Raw genomic sequence first — 27,362 nt, forward strand, 5'->3', positions numbered from 1 at the left:
ATTGTGTGTAAAAAGCAGCTCCCTTTAGGACAGGATCTTTGTTTTAGCCATCTTTGTATTCCACTCAAGGCATAACATGGTGACTTTCTGAATAAATACATAAAATGTGTAAGCAATTATTTTCAAAAGGCAAGGGCCAGGAAGACTAGAACCTAACTGAAATTATTACTCTTAGATATATGACGATCCTTCTTTTTTCATTCCAATTTATTCTTAACCCAACCTTCTTACCTGAAGGTATGTTATTCTCCGCTGGACCAGTTCTGTCAGATCTTTGGCCTCTTTTTCCCGCCAGTCACCTGCTCCATCTGTCTGACTGAGGTAGTATAGATCCGTCATTATTGACCTGTTAAAACGAACAATATTGGAGGTCTAACTTATTTGTACTGCTTCACTGGATTACACAAAGTCTTAAGAAAAATGCCAAATTCTTCATAAAGTTTGACGCTCACATTGAATGCTAGTACTCATCTTTTATTTTGTATCAACGTTATGAAATTCGAAAATTAGTCTCTTAACATCCAATATTCATTCCTATAGTAAATTTTCACTGTTAAGAAAATATGCTTTTTTTATTTAAGTCAGTCAGCTGCACTTGTTTCCCACCACAGACAGACCACTACAGAGATCTGGAGGAAAGTGAATATGCAAAACAAATGAATGAATAGATTAACATAGAGGAAGAAGTTGATGTTAGTATTTGAACAGTACCTCTTGGTTCTCTCTAATACCATTTCATGTCCCCTTTTAATTTTTGTTTTCATATTTAAACATTCTGAATGACTGGAAAAAGATAGGAGGAAAAATTTTATATAACTCATAGCAGTACAAAACAAGGGCCAGCAAACTTTTTCATTAAAGGGCCAGATAGTAAATATTTTAGTCTCTATGGATCTCTAAGATCCTTTGCCTTTGTAGCAAAAAGCTGCCCTAGATAATATGCAAATGAATAGGTATGGATGTGTCTGAATAAAACTTTATTTATAAAAACAGGCAATCAGCCAGATTTGGTTTTTGGGCCATAATTTGCTGAGTCCTGGTTTAAACTAATAAAATGATTGTTTAGCACCAGTAATTCCCACTCTGTGTAGCATCAGTAATTTCAATTACAATGTGCTGGATTTCATGCAGAGTGAAGTAAAATCCCCAGTAAACTAAGAAGAGAAACTTCAGGGCTGGTAAAAATTGTTTTATTTATATTGCATGAAATAAAAATTATGACTTGCATTTAGTAAGAAAGAAAAGTAAGAAGAAAGAGTCTCTCTTTGTCTAACATCCCCTACAAATCTGTCACCAAATTTATAGCTAATTTCTAATTTTTCATGTATCACCACCAGCACTTTTACCAACTGAGACACCATCTTCTCTCACCTGGATTACAACCACCTCCTAACAAGGTCTCCCTGCTTCCACCATTGCCTATGTCTAAAGTCTATTCTCAATATAGCAGCCAGATCCTGTTACAACATCAGGCAAATAATGTTACTACTCTTAACATGAATTGGCTCTTCATCTCACTCAGAGTCAAAGTCAAAATTACTACTTTGACCTAAAAGACCCCACCCAACATGGCTCACTTTAATCTCATCTTTGTCTTTGATCTCATCTCCCACTACCATCCTCCTTGATTTCTCTATTTCAGTCACACAGGTCTTGTTGCTAACCCCTGACAGTGGTGCTAGGTATATTCCTACTCCAGAGCTTTTCTTTTTGATTCTCCCTGCCCTGGCATGCTCTTTCTTAGATTATCTATTCACATGGCTCACCTAAATGACCTTGAAATCTTTGCTCAGATGTCACCATCTTCATAAGATTTTCCCAGATTATCTCACTTAAAAATCCAACACCCCCTTCTGTCACCCATCTCCCTTGGTTTTCCCTCTCCTCCTGTTTGAGTAGGTAGCTAGGTAAACAAGAAAGGGCAGGAGAAGGTACCCCCTGATGCCTAGCAATGTCAGGTGACCATCAGGTGATGGTCAGGTAGTTGTTAAACTGTCTAAAATAATTTAACTGGTTGCAGCTGGTGCCAGGGAAAGGCAGGCTCCTGAATAGAAAACACCTGAAGTTGGTGATCACTGGCGTCCTGATAAGATTTCAAGAGTTGTGTCAGCTGGCTCAAGTATGCATACTAGGAGGCAAAATGGCAGAGTTTAACTGTTATATGACCTTCTTCTAGGAACACGCAATTGGTAAGAAAAAAAAATGACCCAAATGAGCACATACACAACTTCAGTAAATACACTGCATATGCAGTCCCTCTCAAGTGCTGGCAGGCCATTGCACATGCAGACAGCCTGCCCCAAGGAAAAATCAGGTAAGAAGAAATGCAAACCCCAGAACCACAGCAATGTATACAGGCCCAAGTCAAAGGCCAGACAGTGCACTTGACCGTGTCAAGTTGCCCGCGTGGCCCTCTTACAAGTGTACTTTACTTCCTTTCATTCCTGCTCTAAAACATTTTAATAAACTCTCATTCCTGCTCTAAAACTTGCATAGATCTCTCACTCTGCCTTACGATCCTCTGGCCAAATCCTTTTCTCTCGAGTTGCTGCAGGCCGATATGGATTCACTGCTACTAACATTCCCTCCCTGCTTATTTTTTAAAAGTAATTATCCTTTTCCAATGTACAATATCACTTACTTCTTATCTTTCTGCCCTACTAGAATTTAAGCTCCAAAAGAGTAAACTTTTTTTGGTGCTTTTTAAAATTTTATTTTTTTGTTTTCTTTTTATTGTTGTTTAAATCAGCATGAGGAATAAGTGCATGTCACAGCAAAATATTCGATAAATATCTTTAAATAGATGAAAAATCTTTAAGAGTTTATTTAATGAGATAATGATAATCATTTTTATCTTTTATAAATCCAGTTTGATGGTAGAGAGGTTTGGGGAATAATCCTCACCTAGGTGTAGCTCCAGCTTCATCCCTTTCTCAACACTTTGTATTAACTCCTCTGTTTAAGGCAGGCCTCCCCAAACTTTTTACACAGGGGGCCAGTTCACTGTCCCTCAGACTGTTGGAGGGCCGCCACATACTGTGCTCCTCTCACTGACCACCAATGAAAGAGGTGCCCCTTCCTGAAGTGCGGCGGGGGGCCGGATAAATGGCCTCAGGGGGCCGCATGCGGCCTGCGGGCCATAGTTTGGGGACGCCTGGTTTAAGGCATGCTTAGGAGTATAGATTATTATGAAAATTATAAAGTGAGAAACTTATTTATATTGTCAACAAAATTACATATCTAGAAACCACCTACCATGATTGTATTAACTAAAAACATAAAGCATTAGCTGGAGATTCCAAAAGTACTTAGAGAAAACTGATGTATTACAATATATAAAAAGAACAACAACATTTATTAATTACATCTATTCTAAATGTTTTACATTATTTCATTTAATTTTCACAATTATCTGATAAGCTAGATAAGAAATGTCAGGCACTGAGAGTTAAAATAATTTGCTCAAAGTCACAAACCTCAGAAATGTCAGAGTAGGAATTCAAACCCAAGCAACAGGTTTCTAACTACTACGCCAACAAATATCAAAGTAGGAAGTCCAGAGCACAATAATGTGCACTCTGCTCAATGTAAATATCCAAAATCAGAAAGTCTGAATCAGAAGAGAGAACTTTGGGAGCCAGACATACCAATTTCTCAGTTTTGGTTCTACCTCCTACTTTGTGTCCTAGGAAAGTTATTTTGACATCTCTGAGACAAAGTATTCCAAATACCTTCCATATAGCTCTTTAAAAAATGCATAGTGATAAGACACACAAAATAGTAATATATGTGGTAGCAGCTCTTTTTTTTAAATGCTAGAGACCCTCAGGAGTTGTTTCAGAACTTTTACATTGTGTCTGAAGAGCACCCACAAATAATTCTACCACCAAGAGGAAGGATCCATTTAGATGTGGGTAATAGTACCATGTGGTACTGACGGTCAATCATAAAAATGACCCGATACTGAGTTCCCTATAACACCCAGAAGAAAGGGATTGATCAATAAGAAGGAATCACTTAAGAGATAGTGAAACATGCTCTCAACAACTGTGATTTGCCTAAGAGTATGTGACACAGTCTTAGTACTCTTTTATTCCTGGTTCTTAACTAGATGCTAAACTATTTAGTAAAAATGCAATGGGAGCCCACAGGAAAGTCTTATTTACTATCACAGAAAGCCATTAGAAGTCCACATGATTAACAGAGAATACTTGATAATAGCCCCTTTGAATAAAGTGAAACTATACAAACAAAAATTAAAAATCTTACCCATCATTTAGACTATTCATCCTAAATTAATAGTGGAACAACTGTGAACAATGCTTCGGAACAACAGTGCCATTTGTGAAGCACTTTAGACATTTGTTTCATGTGTCAACATTATTCACATACAGAGGACACTTTGCAGCTTAGCTACTTCCATTTTCACCCTTTTTAAACAGGGCAAGAGGCCAATATGTGATGCCTTGTCCATTTTCATATTTGTTATTCTCAACTAGAATTCAAAACATTTTCTTTCCATGAAGGAGACTTTGGCTGCAAAAACCAAACGTACAATGTAAGAAATAACCTAAAGTCTTATAGACTGGGCAAAGTTTCAACTTTTAAGTTTTTTCAGATCATAAAACTGAGTTCCCTATGGACTGTTCTGTAGACTACAGTATTCTTTTATAGTTTCTGGGGGTGGTGGGGAAGTCATTATCTGTATGAAATTGTGAGTTGCTCATGGACACACAGAAGTCTTTAACTATAATAGGGCTATAGAGCTCAGCTAGAAGTTCATTTAAAACATCTTCTCAGTTTTATAAGCCTCTTTCCCATCTATTTTTTTTGTTTAACAAATATTTATTAGTCATCTGTGCTGTGCCCTAAGATACAATATTGAGGAAAGCAGTTATATTTCTTTTTCTTATGAAGCTTACAGATAGCCAAAAAATAAAGAACACAACTACGATTTATGGTAAATTTTATAAATACAAGAAATAAAATGGTATGATAGAGAATATCTGTTGAGCACAGATATATAAATAATGGGTGCAGGCAAGGTTTCTCTGTCATGGGGATATCTAAGGTTAAGACCTGAAGGATAAAAAGGAGCCACTCAGGTGGAGAGTGGGGAAAAAGACCTCACCTACCTGGGTCACTAACTGAAGCCCTGTGTGACTTGGGCACAGGCAGGGAAGAAAAGAGACAGATGTTACAGTAAGAGCAGCAGGTGGGATTCTCACCTGATGAATGCATATCTTCCTCCAAAGACAGAGAGAAAAAGAAGCTATACTTATAGACAACAATATAAACTATTCTTCCTCTTATCTGTGGTTAACTGTATATTCTTTCAGATTGAACTATCTTATATCTCAATTATTCATTTTGCAAATGTTTATATATCAATGACTAAATATTTCATAGGAATCGAATGTGGTCATTTGTTTTTTCCTACCTATCAAATAGAAGTAATCACAAAACTTGTTCCAAGTATCAACTTTATTGAATGATTGATTGAGACAACGTTCTGCTCTTGCTGGCCAGGCTGGAGTGCAGTGGCACAATCTTGGCTTATTGCAACCTCCGCCTCCCAGGTTCAAGCAATTCTCCTGCCTCAGACTCCCAAGTAGCTGGGATTATAGGCATATACCACCACATCTGACTAATTTTGTATTTACAGTATTGACAAGGTTTCACCACATTGGTGAGGCTGGTCTTGAATTCTTGACCTCAGGTGATTCACCTGCTTTGGCCTCTCAAAGTGCTGGGCTTACAGGTGTGAGCCACTGTGCCCCGCACAAGTCTCAATTTTAAATAACAGTATTGTTTCTGGAGATATCATACAGTGGAATAACCAGTTTATCAGCAAATGTCTGTTGAAGGTTAAAAGGAAATTCAATATGCTCTTAGTTTTACATTAAAGAGTTGCAGTGATTCTCCTGCCTCGGCCTCCTGAGTACCTGGGATTACAGAGGTGTGCCACATGCCCAGCGAGGTTTTTTTTTTTTTTTCATGGAGACAGGGTTTCACCATGTTGACCAGGCTGGTCTCAAACTCCCGGCCTCATGTGATCCACCCTCCTCAGCCTCCCAAAGTGCTAGGATTACAGGCATGAGCCACCATGCCCACATGAGTAGAACAGAATTTATGACTCTGAAAGCAAGCCACCTATGCCACGTATTAAAACCTCTATTTCAAAAATTATGTTTTATTTTCTTTTCTGCTAATTTCTCTATTATAATAGTCATAAAACTCTTAAAAAAAAAAAGAGTTCTAGTCTGCCTCTATGCCATCAAGGAACCAAACACAAAGAGGGTTTTTTGTTTACGCTTGATTCAAAATGTTAAAGCGAGAAGTTCGTATGGGTGGGTGGCTCATGTCTATAATCCCAGCATTTTGGGAGGCTGATGCAGAAGGATCACTTGAGCACAAGTGTTGAAGACCAGGTTGGGCACTTGGCAAAACCCCCTCTCTACAAAAAAAAAAGTTTAGCTGGGCGCAGTGACACATGCCTAAAGTCCCAGCTACTCCAGAGGCTGAGGCAGAAGGACTGCTTTAGCCCACTGTGCTCCAACCTGGGTGACAGAGCAAGACCATGCTTTAAAAAAAAAAAAAGAGAGAGAGAGATGTTTCCCCTAAGGGCCAGCACAGAGATATAATTCAAGCAAGAAGGTGAAGGAATTAACACTTAAGGATAAATGTGCTGGGTGTAGTGGCGGGCACCTGTAATCCCAGCTACTCAGGAGGCTGAGGCAGAAGAATTGTTTGAACCCTGGAGGCGGAGGTTTCAGTGAGCCGAGATTGCACCATTGCAACAAGAGCAAAAACTAGAATCTATATATAGTGTCAAGCACTATGTAAAGTATTTTACGTATTTTTCCTCATGTAATCATCACAATGCTGTGCTACAGAAATTATATCCTCATGTGTAGAAGAGAAAATAAAGCTCGGAAAAGCTAAGTATTTAGCAATTAAGAGAAATGATTTTGGAGTAAAACAGTTCTGCTACTTAGCCTGTGTTAAACCATCTAATTTCTCTAGACCTAAATATAACTTTAGTTATATAAAAAAGAAACTAAGCCAGGTGCAGTGGCTCACACCTGTAATCCCAGCACTCTGGGAGGCCACAGTGGGCAGATGACTTCAGGTCAGTAGTCTGAGACCAGCCTGGCCAACACAGTGAAACACTGTCTCTATTAAAAATATGAAAATCAGCCGGATGTGGTGGCATGTGCCTCTAGTCCCAGCTACTTGGGAGGCTGAGGCACAAGAATCACTTGAACCTGGGAGGTGGAAGTTGCAGTGAGTCATGATCATGCCCCTGCACTTCAGCCTGGATGACAGAGTGAGACTCTGTCTCAAAAAAAAAAAAAAAAAAAAAGAAAGAACAAATAATGTGTATGTTGTAGGACTACTGTGCTAATAAAATGACATAATGAATGCAGAACCTTTATTATAGTGACTGGCATGTAAGAAATCCTTAGTAACTGACAGTTTTTGATGTCAAAATCATTCTTAACTTTGGAAATCACATGTGTAGTAGGGGGAAGCAAAACAGAATTAGGGCCACTAGAGGAAAAACATTCTTTTCCACTTGGAGATTCTTCCTCTAATGCGAACTTTATTTTAGAAGGCACAGTTCCATTACAGGAGATGAAGAATCACTATCTGGCTGATAGAGATTAAGGGATGAGTGAGTAAGGATGACATCATAAGAAAATGTATCCCTTTGCACATGAATATTAGAATGAATGTTCTAGCACCACTTGAAAATAAGTTTGGATTCCTTAGAAGAAACACAATCATACACATTTTGTTCAAATAAATTCAAAACTCAAGAAACCATATCCACATTCTAGCTTAATGTAAGTCTCAATCAAATCACATCTCCAAGAATTTAGTAAGATCGTCCTTCATCCTTCCCTTTCTATCTTCTCCTGTGGGTTTGTGTGTGTATGAAAGAAAATACAAAGAATAGAATGTTTGAAGGTTCACCTAACTTAACTTTTCAAGAGTGGAAATATCAATACCTTCCAAGGAGAATGAAAATACAAGCTATTGGGCAACAACAACTATGATCAGAAAGTTTAAAAAACTGTAAGTTATTAACCTACCAATCTTTCCCCCATAGCCCTTATATGAGTCAGTAATTTCCTTTGTTACAGAATCCCCCGCAATGTCTTTTTGTACATTAGCAAATCAGCATAATTTCGTAAGTATCATTCACCATTTGGAGAACACCATTTGGAGAACACCATTTAGTCTTAGCAAAGCTGCTTTATATATTACTGATAATGAGATGATGCAAATTAGGTAGGGGAGATGAGATTGCTACTTTATTGGATTGTTTTTCAATAGTTTCAGTAAACACAATTGAAAAATGGCTCATCTCCTGTACTTTAGTTAGAAGTTTAATAATTGTTAGAAATTAACATAAACAGGATTTAGCAAAAATAGTAAAATAAGTGAATAAATTAAAAAATAATAATTGTGGTAATTTAAAAAGCAGTAAGAAGCAGCTTTGGTATCATTTTCATAAACTGGTATCTGGCAATATGAAGATGACAAAAAGAATCAGGGCAAGTGATTAAGTTAAACGTGTCTCTTCATCGGCCTGAAAGGTTGATAAAACAAGACTCCTTGATATGCTTGGAGGTTGAGGTACACATCTAAACTGCCATAAACCCAAGTACTGAACCTATAATACTATATAAATAATAAGACCACAATGGCAAAAATGTTTTCCCTAAACAGCTTATTTCTGTCTATTGCAAAGAGGCTAGGGTCAACTCATGATCAATGACCTCAAAAGCTACAAGTATATTTAACTGTATTACTGGGAAGAATGGTCATATGCAATCACTAGAAGGAAATCATTATTTAAAAATCTAGAGATGCTAATACTTGAGATCAATATAGCAGGTAATAATTAACAATCTACCCTAAATTTATTACACCATTAACACCTCTAAATTCTTAAGAAGCCTGTAAAAGCTTCTAAAAGCCCAATAATATTACTAATTACTACCAGTTGATTACCCAACTGTGGTTGGAGACAGAGATTAGGCTCTATTAGTTATTAGCTATCAAGACCAATCAGGTAAATAAATAGTTTTGCTAAAAATCTCAGGTGAGTTGAATCTCAGATTCAAACTTATGATATTTGGCCCCCAGGCTGCATTTTAATGCCTGGTAATGCAAGTAATGAACAACAGGAGCCACATTCCATGAGAGAAAAATGGTGCCCTGACAACTAGGAAACAGCATGAAGGGGGCAACAAAGGAGAGGAGTCTTCCCCCACAGCTCACTGATGGGTCACTAACCTATACAGAAATGTGATTTTTACCAGGAAACAGGCATCAGTGGTGAACTCACAAAGAGAAAGAGAAAGTCTATAGTTGTAGTTCTCAAAGACCAGCAACTTCAGCATCACTGAGTATTACTACTACTATTATGATCAGCTTTTCATCACAGAACACTTTTGGCACCAAATGTGGGGTTTTCCGTATCAGGTGATTCTCCAAATCTCTGTGGACACTAGCTAGGTATTGACATCAACTACCCAGAATTAATGCGGACCTCTCAGTTCCATAATACTAGACCCTACTTCAGATGCTGTCACAAGTACTAAGTGCCCAGGGTACCCACACTCTGTCAAATTTGGCTACAAATCAGGGGTTCCCACAAGGAACTACTCAAGTGCAATAATATGTTAATAATCTTCTAACCCAGGTAGAAGGCTGCAAAACCCTTATAGAGCCCAAGACTCAGGAGGGCTGTTTTAAGAAGGCAGGGCCAAACCCAGGTGGCAGCCTCACTGTGGTCACAGCTACAGACTTAGAAACCTATATACTATAATTTGAACCAATGTAAAAATAAAATGGACTTTTGTGTTATATAAAAATTACCAGAGGCAAACATAAAAGTTTGTTTTGATTTTAATTCTTATACTTAAGGATCCTGAAAATGGTCAGTAAAAGGGTATATTCTATATAATAAAAATCCTTTCTATTTGTACATTCATCAGTTTAAGAGTTATTTCTCTAACATTTGGTTGTGTTTTGCTCATTATTTGTATTACCATATTCTAATCTGTCTTCCTGGAGTTAAATTACTACCCTGTGATGTTTCGTCCCAGGTTCATTGTCATTTCTGTTTAAGACAGAAAAAGAAACTGACTTGGGTAGTTTTCAGTGAAATATCATTATTTAATATATACTAAAAGGCCCTGTAAGGAATAATACATTTAATATGGAATTCAACAAATACAAAATGGAAAATTGATTTTATCAGTTTTTCAGGGGCCCATTTATTATTCACTTTTCATTTATACATATGGTCACAAAACATGTGCAAGTTATATGCACAAATTATATTAATATTTACAAAATAATTCCTTAAATAATTATTTCAATTCAGCTGGACATGGCAGCCCACGCCTGTTAATTCCAGTTACTCAGGAGGCTGAGGAAGGAAGATTGCTGGAGACCAGGCATTCGAGACTGGCCTGGGTAACAAAGAAAGACCTCCACCTCCGGAGGCTGCATTGAGCCGAGATCGCGCCACTGCACTCCAGTCTGATGAGCGAGACTCTGTCTAAAAAAACAAAAACAAAAACAACAAAAAAAGAAAGACTTCTACCTCTAAAAAAAAAAATTCTTTTTAAAGTGTGAATTATTTTAATTTAAAAATAAAACAGAAAATTAAAGTCTCAAGTTATTTAATAAGTCAAATTCTTTTTTTTTTTCCCCCCGAGACAGAGTCTTGCTCTGCCACCCAGGCTGGAGTACAGTGGTACGATCTCCACTAACTGCAACCTCTGGTTCCCAGGTTCAAGTGATTCTTGTGCCTCAGCCTCCTGAATAGCTGGGATCACAGGAATGCCCCACCATGCCTGGCTAATTTTTGTATTTTTAGTAGAGAAGGGGTTTCGCCATGTTGGCCAGGCTGGTCTCAAACTCCTGACCTCAAGAGATCTGCCTATTTCAACCTAACAAAGTGTTGGGCTTACAGGTGTGAGCCACTGTGCCTGGCCCAATTACTCAAATCTTAAAATTAAACATTCCATCAGAAGTCAATGGCCAAAATTCTCCTTTACGTACAGCACAGTCTACCTAAGTCAAATCCTCTTCAGATATGAATTTTCCTACAAAACTGCGATAAGCAAAGAACAAAAGCACAAAATTCCATTTAAGCGAAGACTGGTGCCTAGAATCAGCTTTAGGGTAGAGAAATATGAAGGACAGAATTAGTCAGCGTTTGGTTTAGTGGTCTAAGTACGGCCTGATTGCAAGCTGGGCCAAATATATAAAAGATTCTGCCTAATGTGTGGCCTAATAATTCACTGCCCCTTGAAATCCATGCTATCGTACTTCTATAAATTCATTAATGATAAAATGATTCCAATAACAAGATTTTTATTTACAAATCAACCCAGCAATTTTTCAAAATCATTATAATATTGCTGCTGATGTTAATAAATATGAAATCTCTTACTTGTATGGGGTTATTCTTTTCCTCTTCACAGTAGTCAGTTGTGCTAATACAACAATTTTTCTTTTATTGTTCACTAATGAGACAGTAATTGCCATCAGAATCCTACTGGGAACCTAGACTTTTAAATATAATAGGCCTAAAGACAGGTTTCACTGTATTTATAATGATTTTCAGATACATTTTGTTCTGTAGGAACACAACAGCAACAAAACGTTTTCCTTTCTGTGAAGATAAACTTCATATTATTTAGCAATGTGTACACAGAAGAAACAGCTTTAACCAGGTAGATCTCAGGTTCCTCTTTCCAGCAACTAAATGAAAGAACAATGCACAGAATGCTCCTTTTTATTTAAAGAAAAAAAAAAAAACCAAAAAAAAACCCCAACCTGTTAAACTATCATTAGAAATCCTTTTAAAAATTTTGCTATTTTAAAGTTTTTAATGTTTACATTAGAAATGTAACCATCAGACTCACTTGGTATGAGTTCCAATGTACCACAAAGCAAAACTGCACACTCTAATTCAAATACTGATTATATATAAAGAACATTTATAGAAAGGTATTTTAATGTATTGTTGGCTGGCATCACTACCTTCAGAATTTATTTAGAATGTAAAGATTTCTAGAAATACATTTTAATTAACACTTTCTGGTGGTATATTTTGGTTGATAAACTGCACTTGGCAATTACCATCCTTTGGGACCTCAGGTACTCTTTCCTTAAACACTGTAGGTACTATTAATATTTACCACTCAACAGATGGATTAAAAAGTCTGTTTCTCATTCTTGGATTATAATCTTTTCTAAAGCCCAAATAAAATGTGAAAGGAGAATAGTACCTTTCATGATGTCCTAAATCCAAAAGAAATTCATCTGCATGTCTTTGGAGTTCATTTCCTTCTAAGTTCTTTAATTTCTTCAATTCACTCTGTAGGAAAAACCAGAGCTCTTTAGCTCCATTTTCAATCCTCCTCCTCAGGATTTCATGATCCTTCCCCAGACCTGCAGTCAAAGAATAGAGAGTCATAGCATTTCCAACATTTTGATAAAAGGAAACTTTCAATTATTTGTGCTAAAGCCCATATACTGAGTAGGGAAAAACAGTGTATAAACACCTACCATTTCTGGTCTGTTTCTTGTAATTTTCAATCTGTTCTTTGGCCTTAACAAGCTGTTCTTCTAAAACACGTACTCTTCCTGTAGCTGGCCCCTGATCAATGGGGCCTTCTGGTATCCTACAGTTCAGAAAAGAAAATGTAAACATTTAGCTTTTAAACTGTATAACAAAATAGAAACTCACTTTACTAAAACATTTATACTGTAAACTCTATAAGCTGTTGAACCATATTGCATAAAAGAAGTACCAAATGCAATTTTCTCTTCAAAGGTATATGATTAACTAATGAAATGGACAATGAAATGATAATAAACAAAAATAGAAAATAATAATCTACACCTCAGAAATCTATGAGCTTCTAGGAGTTAACAAACTTCTAGAACTTTTTCCTAAAATCTTTCAGCCCATTACTTAGAGTATCACCATCAGTGACACAGTGGTCAATTCTTCATTAGTGGTTAGGAGTAAGAAAAGTGAAGGAAAAAGTAAAGAAAAGGCTTAAAAGAAATAAGGAGGCATATCTGAACATGTGTCTAAGGATATGCTCAAACATCAAATATAATGTATTTCTAAATTAATTACAATATCAGACTATATAAATCTGTCTTTCAACTCAGGACCTTAGAGTACTAAGTATTGGTTTTATACAGAAAAAAGAAAGACAAGAGTAGAAGATGAAACACACTGGAAAAAAAAAAAAAATGGGCCAAGTGTAGTAGCACATGCCTGTAATCCCAGCACTTTGGAAGGCCCAGGTAGGAGGATCACTTGAGCACAGGAGTTCATGGCCAGCCTGGGCAACATAGCAATCCCTCATCGTTACAAAAAAAAAAAAAAACTAGCTGGGCACATGGTGGTGTGTGCCTGTAGTCCCAGCTACTCAAGAGGCTGAGGCAGGAGGGCGGCTTGAACCCAGGAGTTTAAGGTTACAGTGAACTATGATAATCTCACTGGATTCCAGTGTAGGCAGCAGAGTAAAAAATCCTGTCTCAAAAAATAAAATAAAATAAAATAAAAAATGGAAGATTACTGTCTTACTCATTTCTATCAGCAACAAAAAAAAATCAGTCAATAATATAAAATTTTGGAGCACAGAACAGCAATCAAAGATCTTTTACTTATATTATCAACCTTTCTGTTTAACTTAATTCCAAACTGTGCTTGTTCCTAACATGTTTTGTTTTTATATGACTTTTGGCAATATACTATACTCCACTTTGATGTACGTAATACAATGTATTATTAGGCTAAACAAAGGTCTCCCAAAGATATCCATAACCTAATCCCTGAACATGTGAATATTACTTGATGGCAAAAGAAACTCTGAATATGTACATAATTAAGGATTTTGAAATTGGATTATCTAGGTAGGCAATTTTGTAATAACAAGTGTCTTCATAAGAAGAAGGTAGAGGAAGATTTTACTACAGAAGAAGAAAAGGTTATGTGTTATGTGGCTGTTAGCTCTGAAGATAGAAGAAGTGGCCATGAGCATGAAACACATTTTTAGAAACTGGAAAAGGCAAACAAACGAACAAACAAACAAAAATTCCTTCTCTAGGGAATCCAGCCCTCCTGACACCTTGGTTTCAGTCCAGTGAAACGCATTTGAGATCTATGGCCTCCAAAACTGTAAGACAGTAAGTTTATGCTGTTTTAAGCCATAAAATTTGTTGTACTTGTCAAAGCAGCAATAGGAAATTAATGCGCACATATATAGATCCCTTTACAAAATTGTCCTAAGATCAAATAGTTGATTTTTCTTTCAAAGTCTATTTAAATGACGAAATATCTGTAAAAGTACTTAGCACAGTGTTGGGCAATAAATTTTATGAAGGCTACTATTACATCTGAGCTTTGTCATTTTAGAGATGAGCTGTAATCTCAAAAAGTCTGCGCTATCTATTCTTATCATCACAGTTTAAGAGAATTTAATTTTTAAATGATAATTGGCAGCATTTAAATTCACATGTCAACATAGTCTTTTTTTTTTTTTTTTTTTGGGGACAGTCTTGCTTTGTTGCCCAGGCTGGAGTATAGTGATGTGATCTTGGCTCACCACAACCTCTGCCTCCCATGTTCATATGATTCTTGTGCCTCACCCACCTGAGCAGATGGGCATGATGGCATGTACTACCACGCTCGGCTAATTTTTTTTATAATTTTAGTAGAGACGGGGTTTCATTGGGTTGGCCAGGCTGGTCTCAAACTCCTGGCCTCAAGTGATCCACCCACCTCAGCCTCCCAAAGTGCTGGGATTACAGGCATGAGTCACTGCACCCAGCCAACACAGCCTTTTGCTACAAATACTCTGATACGAAAGGTTTTTTATAGCTTTTCTAACATTTTTTATATAACCCAATGAAGCCAAATTAACTGTCAATTACCTATCTACTTCAGAATACATGCTTAATAAACTAGCTATTGTTACAGCTATACCAAAGTAATTGGAGACATTTTATAATTTCCTATAAAATGGTATTCATTAACACTGAACAGGAACATAAAAAGTAACCATCCTCCAATCATGAGTTTCCGAGGCTACAGAATATCAATGAAAAAGGCTTCATTTGTATAAGCACAAAGTGAATAATAATAAAATGAATACAGTAGTTAGGTGCATAATTACCCAATTTATGAGCACACATACATTCACAAATGAGGCATGTCCTGGTATATAGTTTTTAAAAGTTATGTTTCTAAGACTTGGCTCTTAATCTCTTTCTGAATTAGGTGGCTGGTTTCTAGGAAACAATTTGAAAACTGAATAAAACTTCAATCTCTTGGGATTTATGTTGACAACAATATACACCTAGGACAGGTGTGTCCTTTTTCAGAATATATTTTAATGATAGAAAAATTAACAATAGAAAGATTATGTCTTGGTTCTCCTTTTTATTTCATTTCTTCAAATACTGGTGGAATGAATACAAGAGGCAAAACAGTCATAAAAAATAGCATATGATCTTTTCAGTAGATTTCTGTGAAGATTTCCAATTTAATTATAATAAAACATAGTGGAATTAGTAATCTGTATCACCTAATAATCTAATCCAACTGTGGGGAAAAAAACTGTAGATAAAGAAAAGTACAAGCAAAAAATCACTCTAAAAAAAAATACAGGAGAACTATTCTTTCTAAACTGCATCCAGAAAAGAGTCAATATGCATGAACAGTCTCTTTTTTGAATACTTAGGGAACAGAATGCTTCCTTATTATATTCAACATGCTAAAGATGTACATTATCTAAGATTTCCACTTCTGGCCAAGACATTTACCATCCTGCCTGAAACAACTCAAAATCCAGATGAGATGTATTAAACAATGATCAAATGAAGCTGTAATCAGGCAACAAAGGGCAGTCATCATGAGAGAAGGAAAACAAATGATGACAGCCCTATGACTGTCCCATCTCACTGCATTCAGAGAGTTTCCAGACCACAGTACATGGAGGGGAAATGCAGATGGAGCCAGTATATTCACTGAGTTGAAGAAATGGAGCTAAGAGTCTAAAAAGACCAGGAAAGAGTTTGAATAACAGAGAACTGCAGAGGAGGGAGAACTCCAGAAATCTGCAAAGGTACCACTTGAGAATCAGCAGAGTACTTAGCACACGTGTAAGGAACTACTCAGGCTGGGGAAAGAACTCTCTAAAAGGATTAGAGGAAGTAGTACCTGGGATTCATACAGATTATCTAGAAACAGTTCCTGATCACACCAAACTAGAAAACAGTAATTTCTGGGGCACCGAGTAAAATGCTCAGAAGGATTTCGCCTCAATAGTAGGGAAATGTGCCCCAGACCAAACATTGCTTAGGTCCTGCTTAACAATTCTTAAAAAACAAAATAGGATCCAGTTATTTTTAAATAACTACATCCCAGAACAAAATTTAAGAATATTAGTAAAGTATACAAAAGCTTCTAGTAACAAACAAGGTAAAATTAATGATGTCTGGAATCCACAAAAGTTACCAGGCTTGCAAAAAAACAAGAAGTTAACCCAGAAAGAGGGGTAAAATCAATCTATCAAAACCAACTTAAAACTGACACAGATGTTAGAATCAGCATAGACGTAACAGTTATTACGACTGTATTTCATATGTTCAAAAGTTAGAGACAGGGAAGATACTAAAAAGATGTTAAAATTTTAATAAATAGGGCAGGCGCAGTGGCTCACGCCTGTAATCCCAGCACTTTGGGAGGCTGAGGTGGGTAGATCACCTGAGGTCAGGAGTTTGAGACTAGCCTGGCCAACATCGTAAAACCTTGTCTCTATGAAAAATACAAAAATTAGCTGGGCGTGGTGGTGCATATCTGTAATCCCAGTTACTTGGGAGGCTAAGGCAAGAGACTTGCTTGAACCCAAGAGGCAGAGGTTGCAGTGAGCCAAGATCATGCCTCTGCACTCCTGACTGGGTGACAGAAAGACCGTCTCAAAAAAAATTTTTTTTAAATAGATACTCAAATAGAACTACTAGAGATGAAAACTGTAATGTCTGAAATGAAAAATATAAAGAATCAGATTTACTGCAGATTATACTTGTAGTTTCTACCTAAGAAACTAAGAAAAAAGAGCAAATGAGATTTCAAATAAGTGGAAGAAACAAAGTAATAAAGATCAGAGAAGATAACAATGAAATGGAGGAAAAGAAAAACAGATAAAAATCAATGAAAATGGTTCTTAAAAAAAAAAAAATCAATTGAACTGGCAAACTTTTTCCTAACAAATATTTTCGGTTTTACGGCCAGCAAGCAAAATCAAGGCTATTACTTAGATACATAAATAAAACATTTAAAATGTAACAACTTAAAAATGTAAAATCATTCTTAGCTTGCTAGCCATGAAATAAAGAGGTGGTTGGTAGGATTTGACCCATGAATCATAGTTTCGAAACCCTATTCTAGCCACACTGAGCAGGAAACCTAAAGGGAATACTTCCCAACTCATTCAATAAAGCTAGTATTATCCGGATATCAAAACCAGAGAAAGACATTGTTAAAAACAAACAAACAAACAAAACAACAACAACAAAAAAAACAAATTGCAGAACAGTATCTCTCATGAACATAGATATAAAAATTCTAAAAATTTTAGCAGACTAAGCCCAACCATATGTAATGTAGATAGTAAATCATGATTAATTAAGGTTTATCCTAGAAATGCAAGACTGGCTTAGCATCAAAAACTAAATCAACATAATTCTTCCTATAAACAAAATTTTACAAATCACATTATCTGAATAGATTCAAAAAAAGGACTTAACAAAAGTCTAATGTAAATTCTTGATAAAAAGTGTCAGAAACAGCTGGGTACAGTGGCTCATGCCTATAATCCCCGCACTTAGGGAGGCCAAGACAGGCAGATCACCTGAGGTTGGGTGTTTAAGACCAGTCTGACCAACACAGAGAAACCTCATCTCTACTAAAAATACAAAATTAGCCAGGCATGGTGGCACATGCCTGTAATCCTAGCTACTCGGGAGACTGAGGCAGAAGAATCGCTTGAACCCAGGAGGCAGAGATTGTGGTGAGCAGAGATTGAGCAGAGACTGTGCCATTGCACTCCAGCCTGGGGAACAAGAGTGAAACTCCGTCTCAAAAAAAAGAAAAAGTCAGAAACTAGGAAATTAAGAAAATTTCCTCAACCTGATATCAAGCATCTATTAAAAACTTACTGTTAACACCACAGGTTAATGTTGAAAGCATAAATATATTTCCTCTCAGATCAGAAACAATACAAGGAAGTCCTCTCTCACCACTTCTATTCACCACTGTATTGGAAATTCTAGCCAATAGAGAAAGGCAAGAAAAAGAAACAAAGGCATTGAAGTTGAATTGAAAGAAGCAAAGTTATCCTTATTCACATGACATGATAATCTATGTTGAAAATCTAATGGTGTTTAACAAGGTTGCAGAATATAACAACAACATACAAAATTCAATTGTATTTCTATATTCTAGCAAAAAAAATTGGAAATTAATATTTAAAACCACAGTTACAATAGCATCAAAAAATGAAAAAAATTAAGTATTAATCTGGCAAAAGACAGGCATGACTTATGAATTTAAAATTATAAAACAACACTGAATTTGTTTAGAAACTGACAGGCCAGTTCTAAAATTCATATGGAAATACAAACATCTAAAATACTTAATACAAATCAGAAAAGGTAAAACTAAAGGGCAAACACCATCTGATATCAAGGCCTATTAAATCTGGCTTGAGTTGGTGTCTGAATGATTGAATGAATGAATGAATGAATGAACGAATGAACAGAAATTTTAAAAATAAAAGAAATTTTAAATAGCTATTATAAAACTACATACAATAATCAAGAGAGTGAGGTACTGGTATAAAGATAGATGACAAAGAACACAATGAAACAGACAAGTCCAGGAACAGGCCCACACATAAATGGACAGACACTCAATTTTTTTAATGAAGTCACAAAGATAATTTAGCAGACAAATGACAGTTTTGTTTTTTTTTTTTTTGAGACAGAGTTTCGCTCTTGTTACCCAGGCTGGAGTGCAATGGCGCGATCTTGGCTCACCGCAACCTCCGCCTCCTGGGTTCAGGCAATTCTCCTGCCTCAGCCTCCTGAGTAGCTGGGATTACAGACACACGCCACCATGCCCAGCTAATTTTTTGTATTTTTAGTAGAGACGGGGTTTCACCATGTTGACCAGGATGGTCTCGATCTCTCGACCTTGTGATCCACCCACCTTGGCCTCCCAAAGTGCTGGGATTACAGGCTTGAGTCACCGCGCCCGGCCGACAAATGACAGTTTTTACAACAAGAGGAAAACAAGAAATACACCTTTCTGACCCTCAGTTCAGCAAAATTATCTTAGATATGACAGAAAGGTATGATCCATAAAAGAAAAAATGATAAACTGGGTTTCACTCACATTAAAAACTCTTCTTTCTGGAGACAGAGTCTCATTCTATCACCTAGGCTGGAGTGCAATGGCGTGATCGTGGCTCTGGCGTGACCTCAGCTCACAACCTCCACTTCCCCAGTTCAAGTGATTCTTCCATCTCAGCCTCCTAAGTAGCTGGACTATAGGGATGGGCCACTATGCCCAGCTAATTTTTGTATTTTTAGTAGAGATGGGGTTTTGCCATGTTGGCCAGGCTGGTCTTGAACTCCTGGCCTCAGGTGATCCATCCGCCTCAGCCTCCCAAAGTGCTGGGATTACAGGCATGAGCCACTGTGCCCAGCCAAGAAAATATTTTTAAATCCTACATCTGTTAAAGAACTTGTATCCAGACTACATAAAGAACCAAATCATCGGGGGTGTGTGTGGGGGGGAAGGAAGCTCATAAGCAAAAAGATTTAAACAAATGTTTGAACAAAAAAGACAAAGAAGAATTAAGCACATTAAAAGATGCTAAACATTAGTCATTAGGTAAATCTAAGAAAGGTGGACTGTGTAGCTGCAGCACTAGATATACAGGCTGGCCTGGTTCACTGCTTACATCACAAAACATGAAACAGGTAATCAACAGGATTTCCTGTAGATGATCCTCATTCCTATTTTAAAAACCTTTAAGGATGCTTACATGTTAGGTTTTTCTGAGATTTGATGTATATTTCAAAAATTATTCTCCCCAATAAAAATTTGATGAAAATCTTTATTCAAACAAGAAGGTATCCTTCTAATACCCAAACATTAGCCCCATTCTAAAGGAATGCAATGCATATAAAACACAGTATGAATACCAGTACATTACTGTTTTGCAGTCAGAATATGAAAAAATAGTGAGTTGCCGCCTAAATGGAATAATTACACAGCTCTCTGAGAAATTAAACTTTTCTCATCAAAAATGCATTTAATAATTCATGTAAAACAGGTTGCCTTTCTTAAACACTTTCAACAATTATGCCATGAATATTAGAAAAAATAAAGGCTTTAATTAAGAAAAAGAACGTAGGCACAAGTAAACAATAGTAGGAAAGAAAAGAGAATCATAAACACAGATAAAGAATTTTAAAACTTATCAAAAAATACTATGAATATTTTCAGGTACTTGCTTTAAAAACATGAAAAAAGTAATTTCTAGAGGAATTAAACTACAAAATGAACTCAATAATTTATAGCAATTTTATCACTGGTCAAAAATCGATTGAATTTTCTAAAACTTTAAGTTCAAGCATTTTTATACGAGTTTTATGAATATTCATAAAACATCTGAATCAAAATCTAGGAAATATAAAAACAGAGGAAATCCTAAAATTCCATTCCTGAGATTAGTATAAGATTGATATAAAAGTAGACAAGGACAACAAAAAAATTAAAGACTAATTCAATTACAGGCTTATTTTCAAACTCCCAAATGATATATAAGTAAATATAACAATATAGTAAAAAAATACATGACTATCTCAACTTTATCCTAAGAATACTACATTGGTTTATTAGAAAAGCTATTAATTTAAATTGATTGTATTAACAAATTAAAACAACATTGCAATCCCAATAGGAACAAAAAAATCATTTCATTAAAATTTAACATTTATTGATTACAAACATCTTAGCAAGAAAGAATGAATGGAAGGTAAACTCTTTAATTCAGTAAGGAATATCAGAAATTCATACTACATATCACATTCTATGGATCAACTCATCAGTAGCACTCCTTTTAAAGCTAAGAACAATAGAAGACAAGCCTGCCATCTATGCTTCTATTCATCACTGTACTGAAGGCCTTAGCCAATGTAATAAGATAAAGAAGAAGACAAGTGTAGAAAAATGAAGAAACAAATGTTATTCAGATAATATAAACTTTAATATAGAAAATCCATAATAATCTACAAACTGTACTAATAAGAAAGTTCAGGAACATTGCTATACACAATATCAATATATAAAAATTAAAGTCCCTATACAATGACAACCACAAATTACTAAATGTGTTTTTAAAAATACTACATTTACAACAGTAACAAGAGAATCATAAACTTTCAAGGAATAAATCTAACAGAGCAATATAACCTGTACGTTAAAAAATTACAAATTTTGGCCAGGTGTGGTGGCTCATGCCTGTAATCCCAGCACTTTGGGAGGCTGAGGTGGGTGGATCACGAGGTAAGGAGTTTGAAACCAGCTGGGCCAAGATGGTAAAACCCTGTCTCTACTAAAAATACAAAAAAATTAGCCAGGCATGGCACATCTGTAGTCCCAACTACTCAGGAGGCTGAGGCAGAAGAATCACCTGAACCCAGGAGGTGGATATTGCAGTGAGCTGAGATCAGGCCACTGCACTCCAGCCTGGGTGACAGAGTGAGACTCTATCTATAAATAAATAAATAAATAAATAAAGAACAACAAATTTTCTGAAGAAGTAGATGTTTCCCAAATTGATCTATAAATTGAATGCAATTCTAATAAAAATTCCGAAAGGATTTTTTTAGTTGAATTTAGCAAAGTGATCCTAAAATACTTACGGAAAAGCATAACCTCCAAAATAAGCTGGTTAATTTTGCAAAATAAGAAAAAAAATAGGATTTCCCCCCATCAGAACACAAAACAAAGTTTTAGTAATGGAAACAGTGTAATATTGGCACAAAGTCAGATAAATAAGACTAATAGAACATAATAATGCACCTAGAAAGAGATCCTAGCATATATGACACAGGTATCATTCTAAATTACAAGGAAAAGGATACATCATTCAATAAATGGTGGTGACAGATGGTTTCAAAGAAAATTCAAACAATCTGACAAAGAAAACTTTAAAATTTCAGAAGAAATTCTGCATTCTTCATGACCTTGGGAGAGAAAAGAATTTCTCAAGTAAGATTTTTTTTAAGCCCGAACCGTAAAGACTAATAAATCTGACTGCCTTAAAACTTAAAAATTTCTGTGCAATAAAATTAATAGACAAGTCAGATAAAGAGAATGGAAAATATATAATTTATATAGGATTATTATGTAAATTATATCAAGAACTCCTTCAAATCTATAATAAAAAGGCAAGGCAATGTAATAGAAAAATGTACAAAGTATATGAACTAGCAGTTCATAGAGGAAAGCTTTATTCATCAATAATACTGAGAAATAATCAGCATTTTTTTGGTAGCTAGGATATTTAAATTGAAACAGAGATATTCTTTTCTCTATTAGAATGGTGACAATTAAAATGTGTGATGCTGAATGAGGTGGGAACGCAGAGAATCTGGAACTCTCACATATTAGTTTTTAAGGGCTGCCATAACAGAATAGCATAAAATGGGTGGCTTAAACAACAGAAATTTATCACAGTTCTAGAGGCTTTAGAAGTCCATGATTAAGGTTATGAGAAGGTTTGGTTTCTTCTGAGGACTCACTCACTGAGTTGCAGAAGTCTGTCTCTTCTCACTGTATCCTCAACATGTCTTTCCTCTGTTTGCAAGCCTCCCTTCTTTTGTTTGCTAACTCTCCCTTCTTATAAAGACACCATCAGATTGGATTAGGGTCCACCTTAATGACCTCATTTTAACTTAATCACCTCTTTAAAGTAATATAATCACATCTGAGGGACTGGTTTAGGGCTTCAATTTATGAATTTGGATGGGCAGGGGAAGCAGTTAAGCCCATAACATACACTAAAGGTAGGAAGGTAAAATTAGAACAATTTGTTTAGAAAATATTGCTGAATTGTTCCAAAGTTGAAAACGCACATATATTAAGATCCAGAATGTATCTTTCTACAATTATCCTAAAGAAATTTTAGCACAGGTCCACAAGGAGACACTAGTTGTCTATTAATAGAGAATGAATAAATAGTAAATTGTGGTTATTCATATTCAGTAATTTATTCTACAGTTAAAATGAACAAACTGCACCTACGAGTATCAATCATGCATAATCTTACATGAATTTCAATGCTGAGTGAAAAAGCTGCAAAACATACCTAGATGTAGTATGATACATTCTTACAAATTTTAAAAAGATGTAAAACAACATGCTTTCATGCATACTTATTTACATAATAAAATAATAAAATGTGGGCAGGCAGTATATACAACACTCAGAATAAAAATTCCTCTGGAAAGTAAGGAAGGAAAGCAGGATTAGAAAGTTATATATGTTGCAGCCAATAAACATATGAAAAAATGCTCATCACTGGTCATTAGAGGAATGCAAACCAAAATCACAATGAGATACCAGTTACAATGGCGATCATTAAAAAGTCAGGAAACAGATGCTGGAGAGGGTGTGCAGAAATAGGAACGCTTTTACACTGTTGGTGTGAGTATAAATTAGTTCAACCATTCTGGAAGACAGAGTGGCAATTCCTTAAGGATCTAGAAATGGTGGGTCAAATGGTAGCTATTTGATCCAGCAATCCCATTACTGGGTATATACCCAAAGGATCAGAAATCATTCTACTATAAATACACATGAACATATTAAGTTTATTGCAGCACTGTTTGCAACAGCAAAGACTTGGAACCAACCCAAATGCCCATCAATGATAAAGAAAATGTGGCACATATACACCATAGAATACTATGCAGCTGTAAAAAAGGATGAGTTCATGTCCTTTGCAGGGACATAGATGAAGCTGAAAACCATCCTTCTCAGCAAACTAACACAAGAACAAAAAGCCAAACACCGCATGCTCTCACTCATAAGTAGGAGTTGAGCAATAAGAACACATGGACACAGGGAGGGGAACATTACACACCAGGGCCTGTAGGAGGATGGCAGGGGGGAAGGGAGGGATAGCATTAGGAGAAATATCTAATGTAGATGATGGGCTAATGGGTGCAGCAAACCACCTAGACATGTGTATACCTATGTAACAGATATGCATGTTCTGCACATGTACCCCCAAACCTAAGTAAAATAATAATGGAAAAGTTATATATGCTTCATTTATCTTTTGTATTGTTTTTCTTTCAATTTCATTTAGTTCTGCTCTGATCTTGGTTATTTCCTTTCTTCTGCTGGGTTTGGGTCTGGTTTGTTCTTGTTTCTCTAGTTCCTTGAGGTGTGACCCCAGTTTGTCTATTTCTGCTCTTTCAGACTTTCTGATGTAGACATTTAAGGCTAAGAACTTTATTCTTTTTAATTTCCATCTTGATTTCATTGTTGACCAATGACCATTTAGGAGCAGGTTATTTAATTTCCATATATTTGTATGGTTTTAAAGGTTCCTTTCGGAGTTGATTTCCAGTTTTATCCCACTGTGGTCTAAGAGAGTACCTGATATAATTTCAATGTTTTTAATTTAATGAGATTTGTTTTGTGGCCTATCAAATGGTCTATCTTCAAGAAAGTTCCATGCACTGGTGAATAGAATGTATATTCTGTGGTTGTTGGGTAGAATGTTCTGTAAATATCTGTTAAGTTCATTTGTTCCAGGGTGGAGTTTAAATCCATTGTTTCTTTGTTGACTTTCTGTCTTGATGACCTGTCTAGTGCTGTCAGTGGAGTACTGAAGTCCTCCACTATTATTTTGTTGCTGCCTATCTCATTACTTAGGTCTAGTAGTAATTGCTTTATAAATTTGGGAGATCCAGTGTTGGGTGTGTATGTTTCGGATGGTGATATTTTCCTGTTGGACAAGGCCTTTTATGATTATATAATGTCCCTCTTTGTCTTTTTTAATTGTTGTTGCTTTTTGTTTTGTCTAAGAATTGCTACTTCTGCCACTTTGGGTGTCCATTTGCATGGAATGTCTCCCCTGCCACCTTACATTTATGTCAGTCCTTATGTTTTAGGTGAGTCTCTTGAAGGCAGCAGATGTGTGGTTTATGAATTTGAATCCATTCTGGAATTCTGCATCTTTTAGGTGGAGCATTTAGGCCATTTACATTCCACATTAGTATTAAGATGTGAGGTACTATTCCATTCATCATGCTATCTGTTGCCTGTATACCTTGGATATTTTTTTTTTAACTGTATTTTTGTTTTTTCGAAAAGATAAATAAAACTGATGTTGCAAAATTGAACATTAGCAAGACTAACTAAGAAAAAAAGAGAGAAGATCCAAAGAAGCTCAATTAGAAAAGGAGCTTATGGTCATTGTGAAAACGACCATACTGTCAAAGGCAATCTACAAATTCAACACAATCTCCATCAAAATACTGCCATCATTCTCCAAAGAATTAGAAAAAACAATTCTAAAATTCACATGGAACCAAAAAAAAAAGCACGCAGAGCTAAAGTAAGACTGAGCAAAAAGAACAAATTTGGAGGCATCACACTACCTGATTTCAAACTATACCATAAGGCCATAGTCACCAAAATAGTGTGGTACAAAATCCATCTTGAGTTGATTTTTGTGTAAGACAAGAGAAGGCCTATGTGAGACACATAGACCAATGCAACAGAATAGACAACCCAGAAACAGACCCTAATACTTACAGCCAACTGATCTTTGACAAAGCAAACAAAAACATAAAGCAGGGAAAGGACACCCTATTCAACAAATGGTACTGGGATAACTGACAAGCTACATGTAGGAGAATAAAACCTCATCTCTCACCTTACACAAAAATCACCTCCAGATGGATCAAGGACTTAAATCTAAGACCTGAAACTGTAAAAAAATCTAGAAAATAATGTTGGATTAAACCCTTCTAGACACTGGCTTAGGCAAAGACTTCAGAAGCAAATCGAACAAAAATCAAGATGAACAGGTGAGACTTAATTAAACTAAAGAGCTTTTGCACAGCAAAAGGAACAGTCAGCAAACAGACAACCCACAGAGTAGGAGAAAATCTTTTCAAACTATGTATCTGACAAAGGACTAACTAATACACAGAATCCACATGTAACTCAAACAAATCAGCAAGAAAAAAATAATCCCAACAAAAAGTGAGCTAAGGACATGAATAGACAATTCTCAAAAGAAGATATACAAATGGCCAAAAAAAGTATGAAGAAATGCTCAACATCACTAATAATCAGGAAAATGCAAATCAAAACCACAATGTGATACCACTTTACTCCTACAAGAATGGCCATTATCAAAAACATCAAAAAATAACAGATGTTGGCATGGATGTGGTGATCGGAGAACATGTCTATACTGCTTGTGGAAAAGTAAACTAGTACAGCCAACAGGGAAAGCATGTGGAGATTCTTTAAAAGAACTAAAAGTAGAACTACCATTTGATCCAAAAATCCGACTACTGGGTATCTACCCAGAGGAAAATAAGTCATTATACAAAACAGATACTTGTACATGCATGTTTACATCAGCACAATTTGCAACTGTAAAAATGTGGAACCAGCCAAAATGCCCATCAATGAATGAGTGGATAAAGAAACTGTGTATGTATGTGTGTGTGTGTGTGTGTGTGTGTGTGTGTGTGTATACACACATATATATGTGTACATGTGTACGTATATATGTATACACACACACACAGTGTTCCTGTGTGTGTGTGTGTGTGTGTGTGTATGTGTGTGTATGTGTGAGTTTAGTGGAAAATATATGAATAAATTTAAGGTACAATATTATACATAATTACAAGCCTAGTCCCCACGAACCTCATGTTACTACTGATAGTGTCTTATTTTTCATAAATGTTTTATATATTTTAACAGCTGCAGAATATTCATCCCATGGAGACATCATAATCTCTTAACCTCCCCTACTGTTATTTAATTTAAGTTGTTTCTATAACCACTTATTTAATGTAAGTGCTTATTTGTCACTCTTCCCTGCTACATTCAAATCTATGAGGGCACTATTCTATACCTAGCACTTGACATTCTCTGACACACAGTAGTTGCTTCATTAATATTTTTGGCATAA

The 27,362-nt window shown here is 35.9% G+C and overlaps 1 protein-coding gene across 7 annotated transcripts in view; it reads right to left on the minus strand.

Moving 5' to 3' along the window:
* FUT8 (fucosyltransferase 8) overlaps positions 1 to 27,362 on the minus strand; it is a 438,850-nt gene that overhangs the window by 95,898 nt on the left and 315,590 nt on the right. For 6 of the 7 annotated variants that reach the window (XM_010335165.2, XM_003924438.3, XM_010335163.2 and 3 more), the window contains 3 exons: positions 12,604 to 12,719; positions 12,324 to 12,486; positions 232 to 346 (listed from right to left, as the gene is read on the minus strand). In XM_010335165.2, the coding sequence (XP_010333467.1) occupies positions 232 to 346; positions 12,324 to 12,486; positions 12,604 to 12,719 (394 nt within the window). Of the gene's footprint in view, positions 1 to 231; positions 347 to 11,482; positions 11,585 to 12,323; positions 12,487 to 12,603; positions 12,720 to 27,362 lie in introns of all 7 variants that reach the window. The other variant, XM_074393116.1, reaches the window with a different exon arrangement.

This window comes from Saimiri boliviensis, chromosome 2 (genome assembly GCF_048565385.1).
Source record: "Saimiri boliviensis isolate mSaiBol1 chromosome 2, mSaiBol1.pri, whole genome shotgun sequence".
Classification (NCBI taxonomy): domain Eukaryota; kingdom Metazoa; phylum Chordata; class Mammalia; order Primates; family Cebidae; genus Saimiri; species Saimiri boliviensis.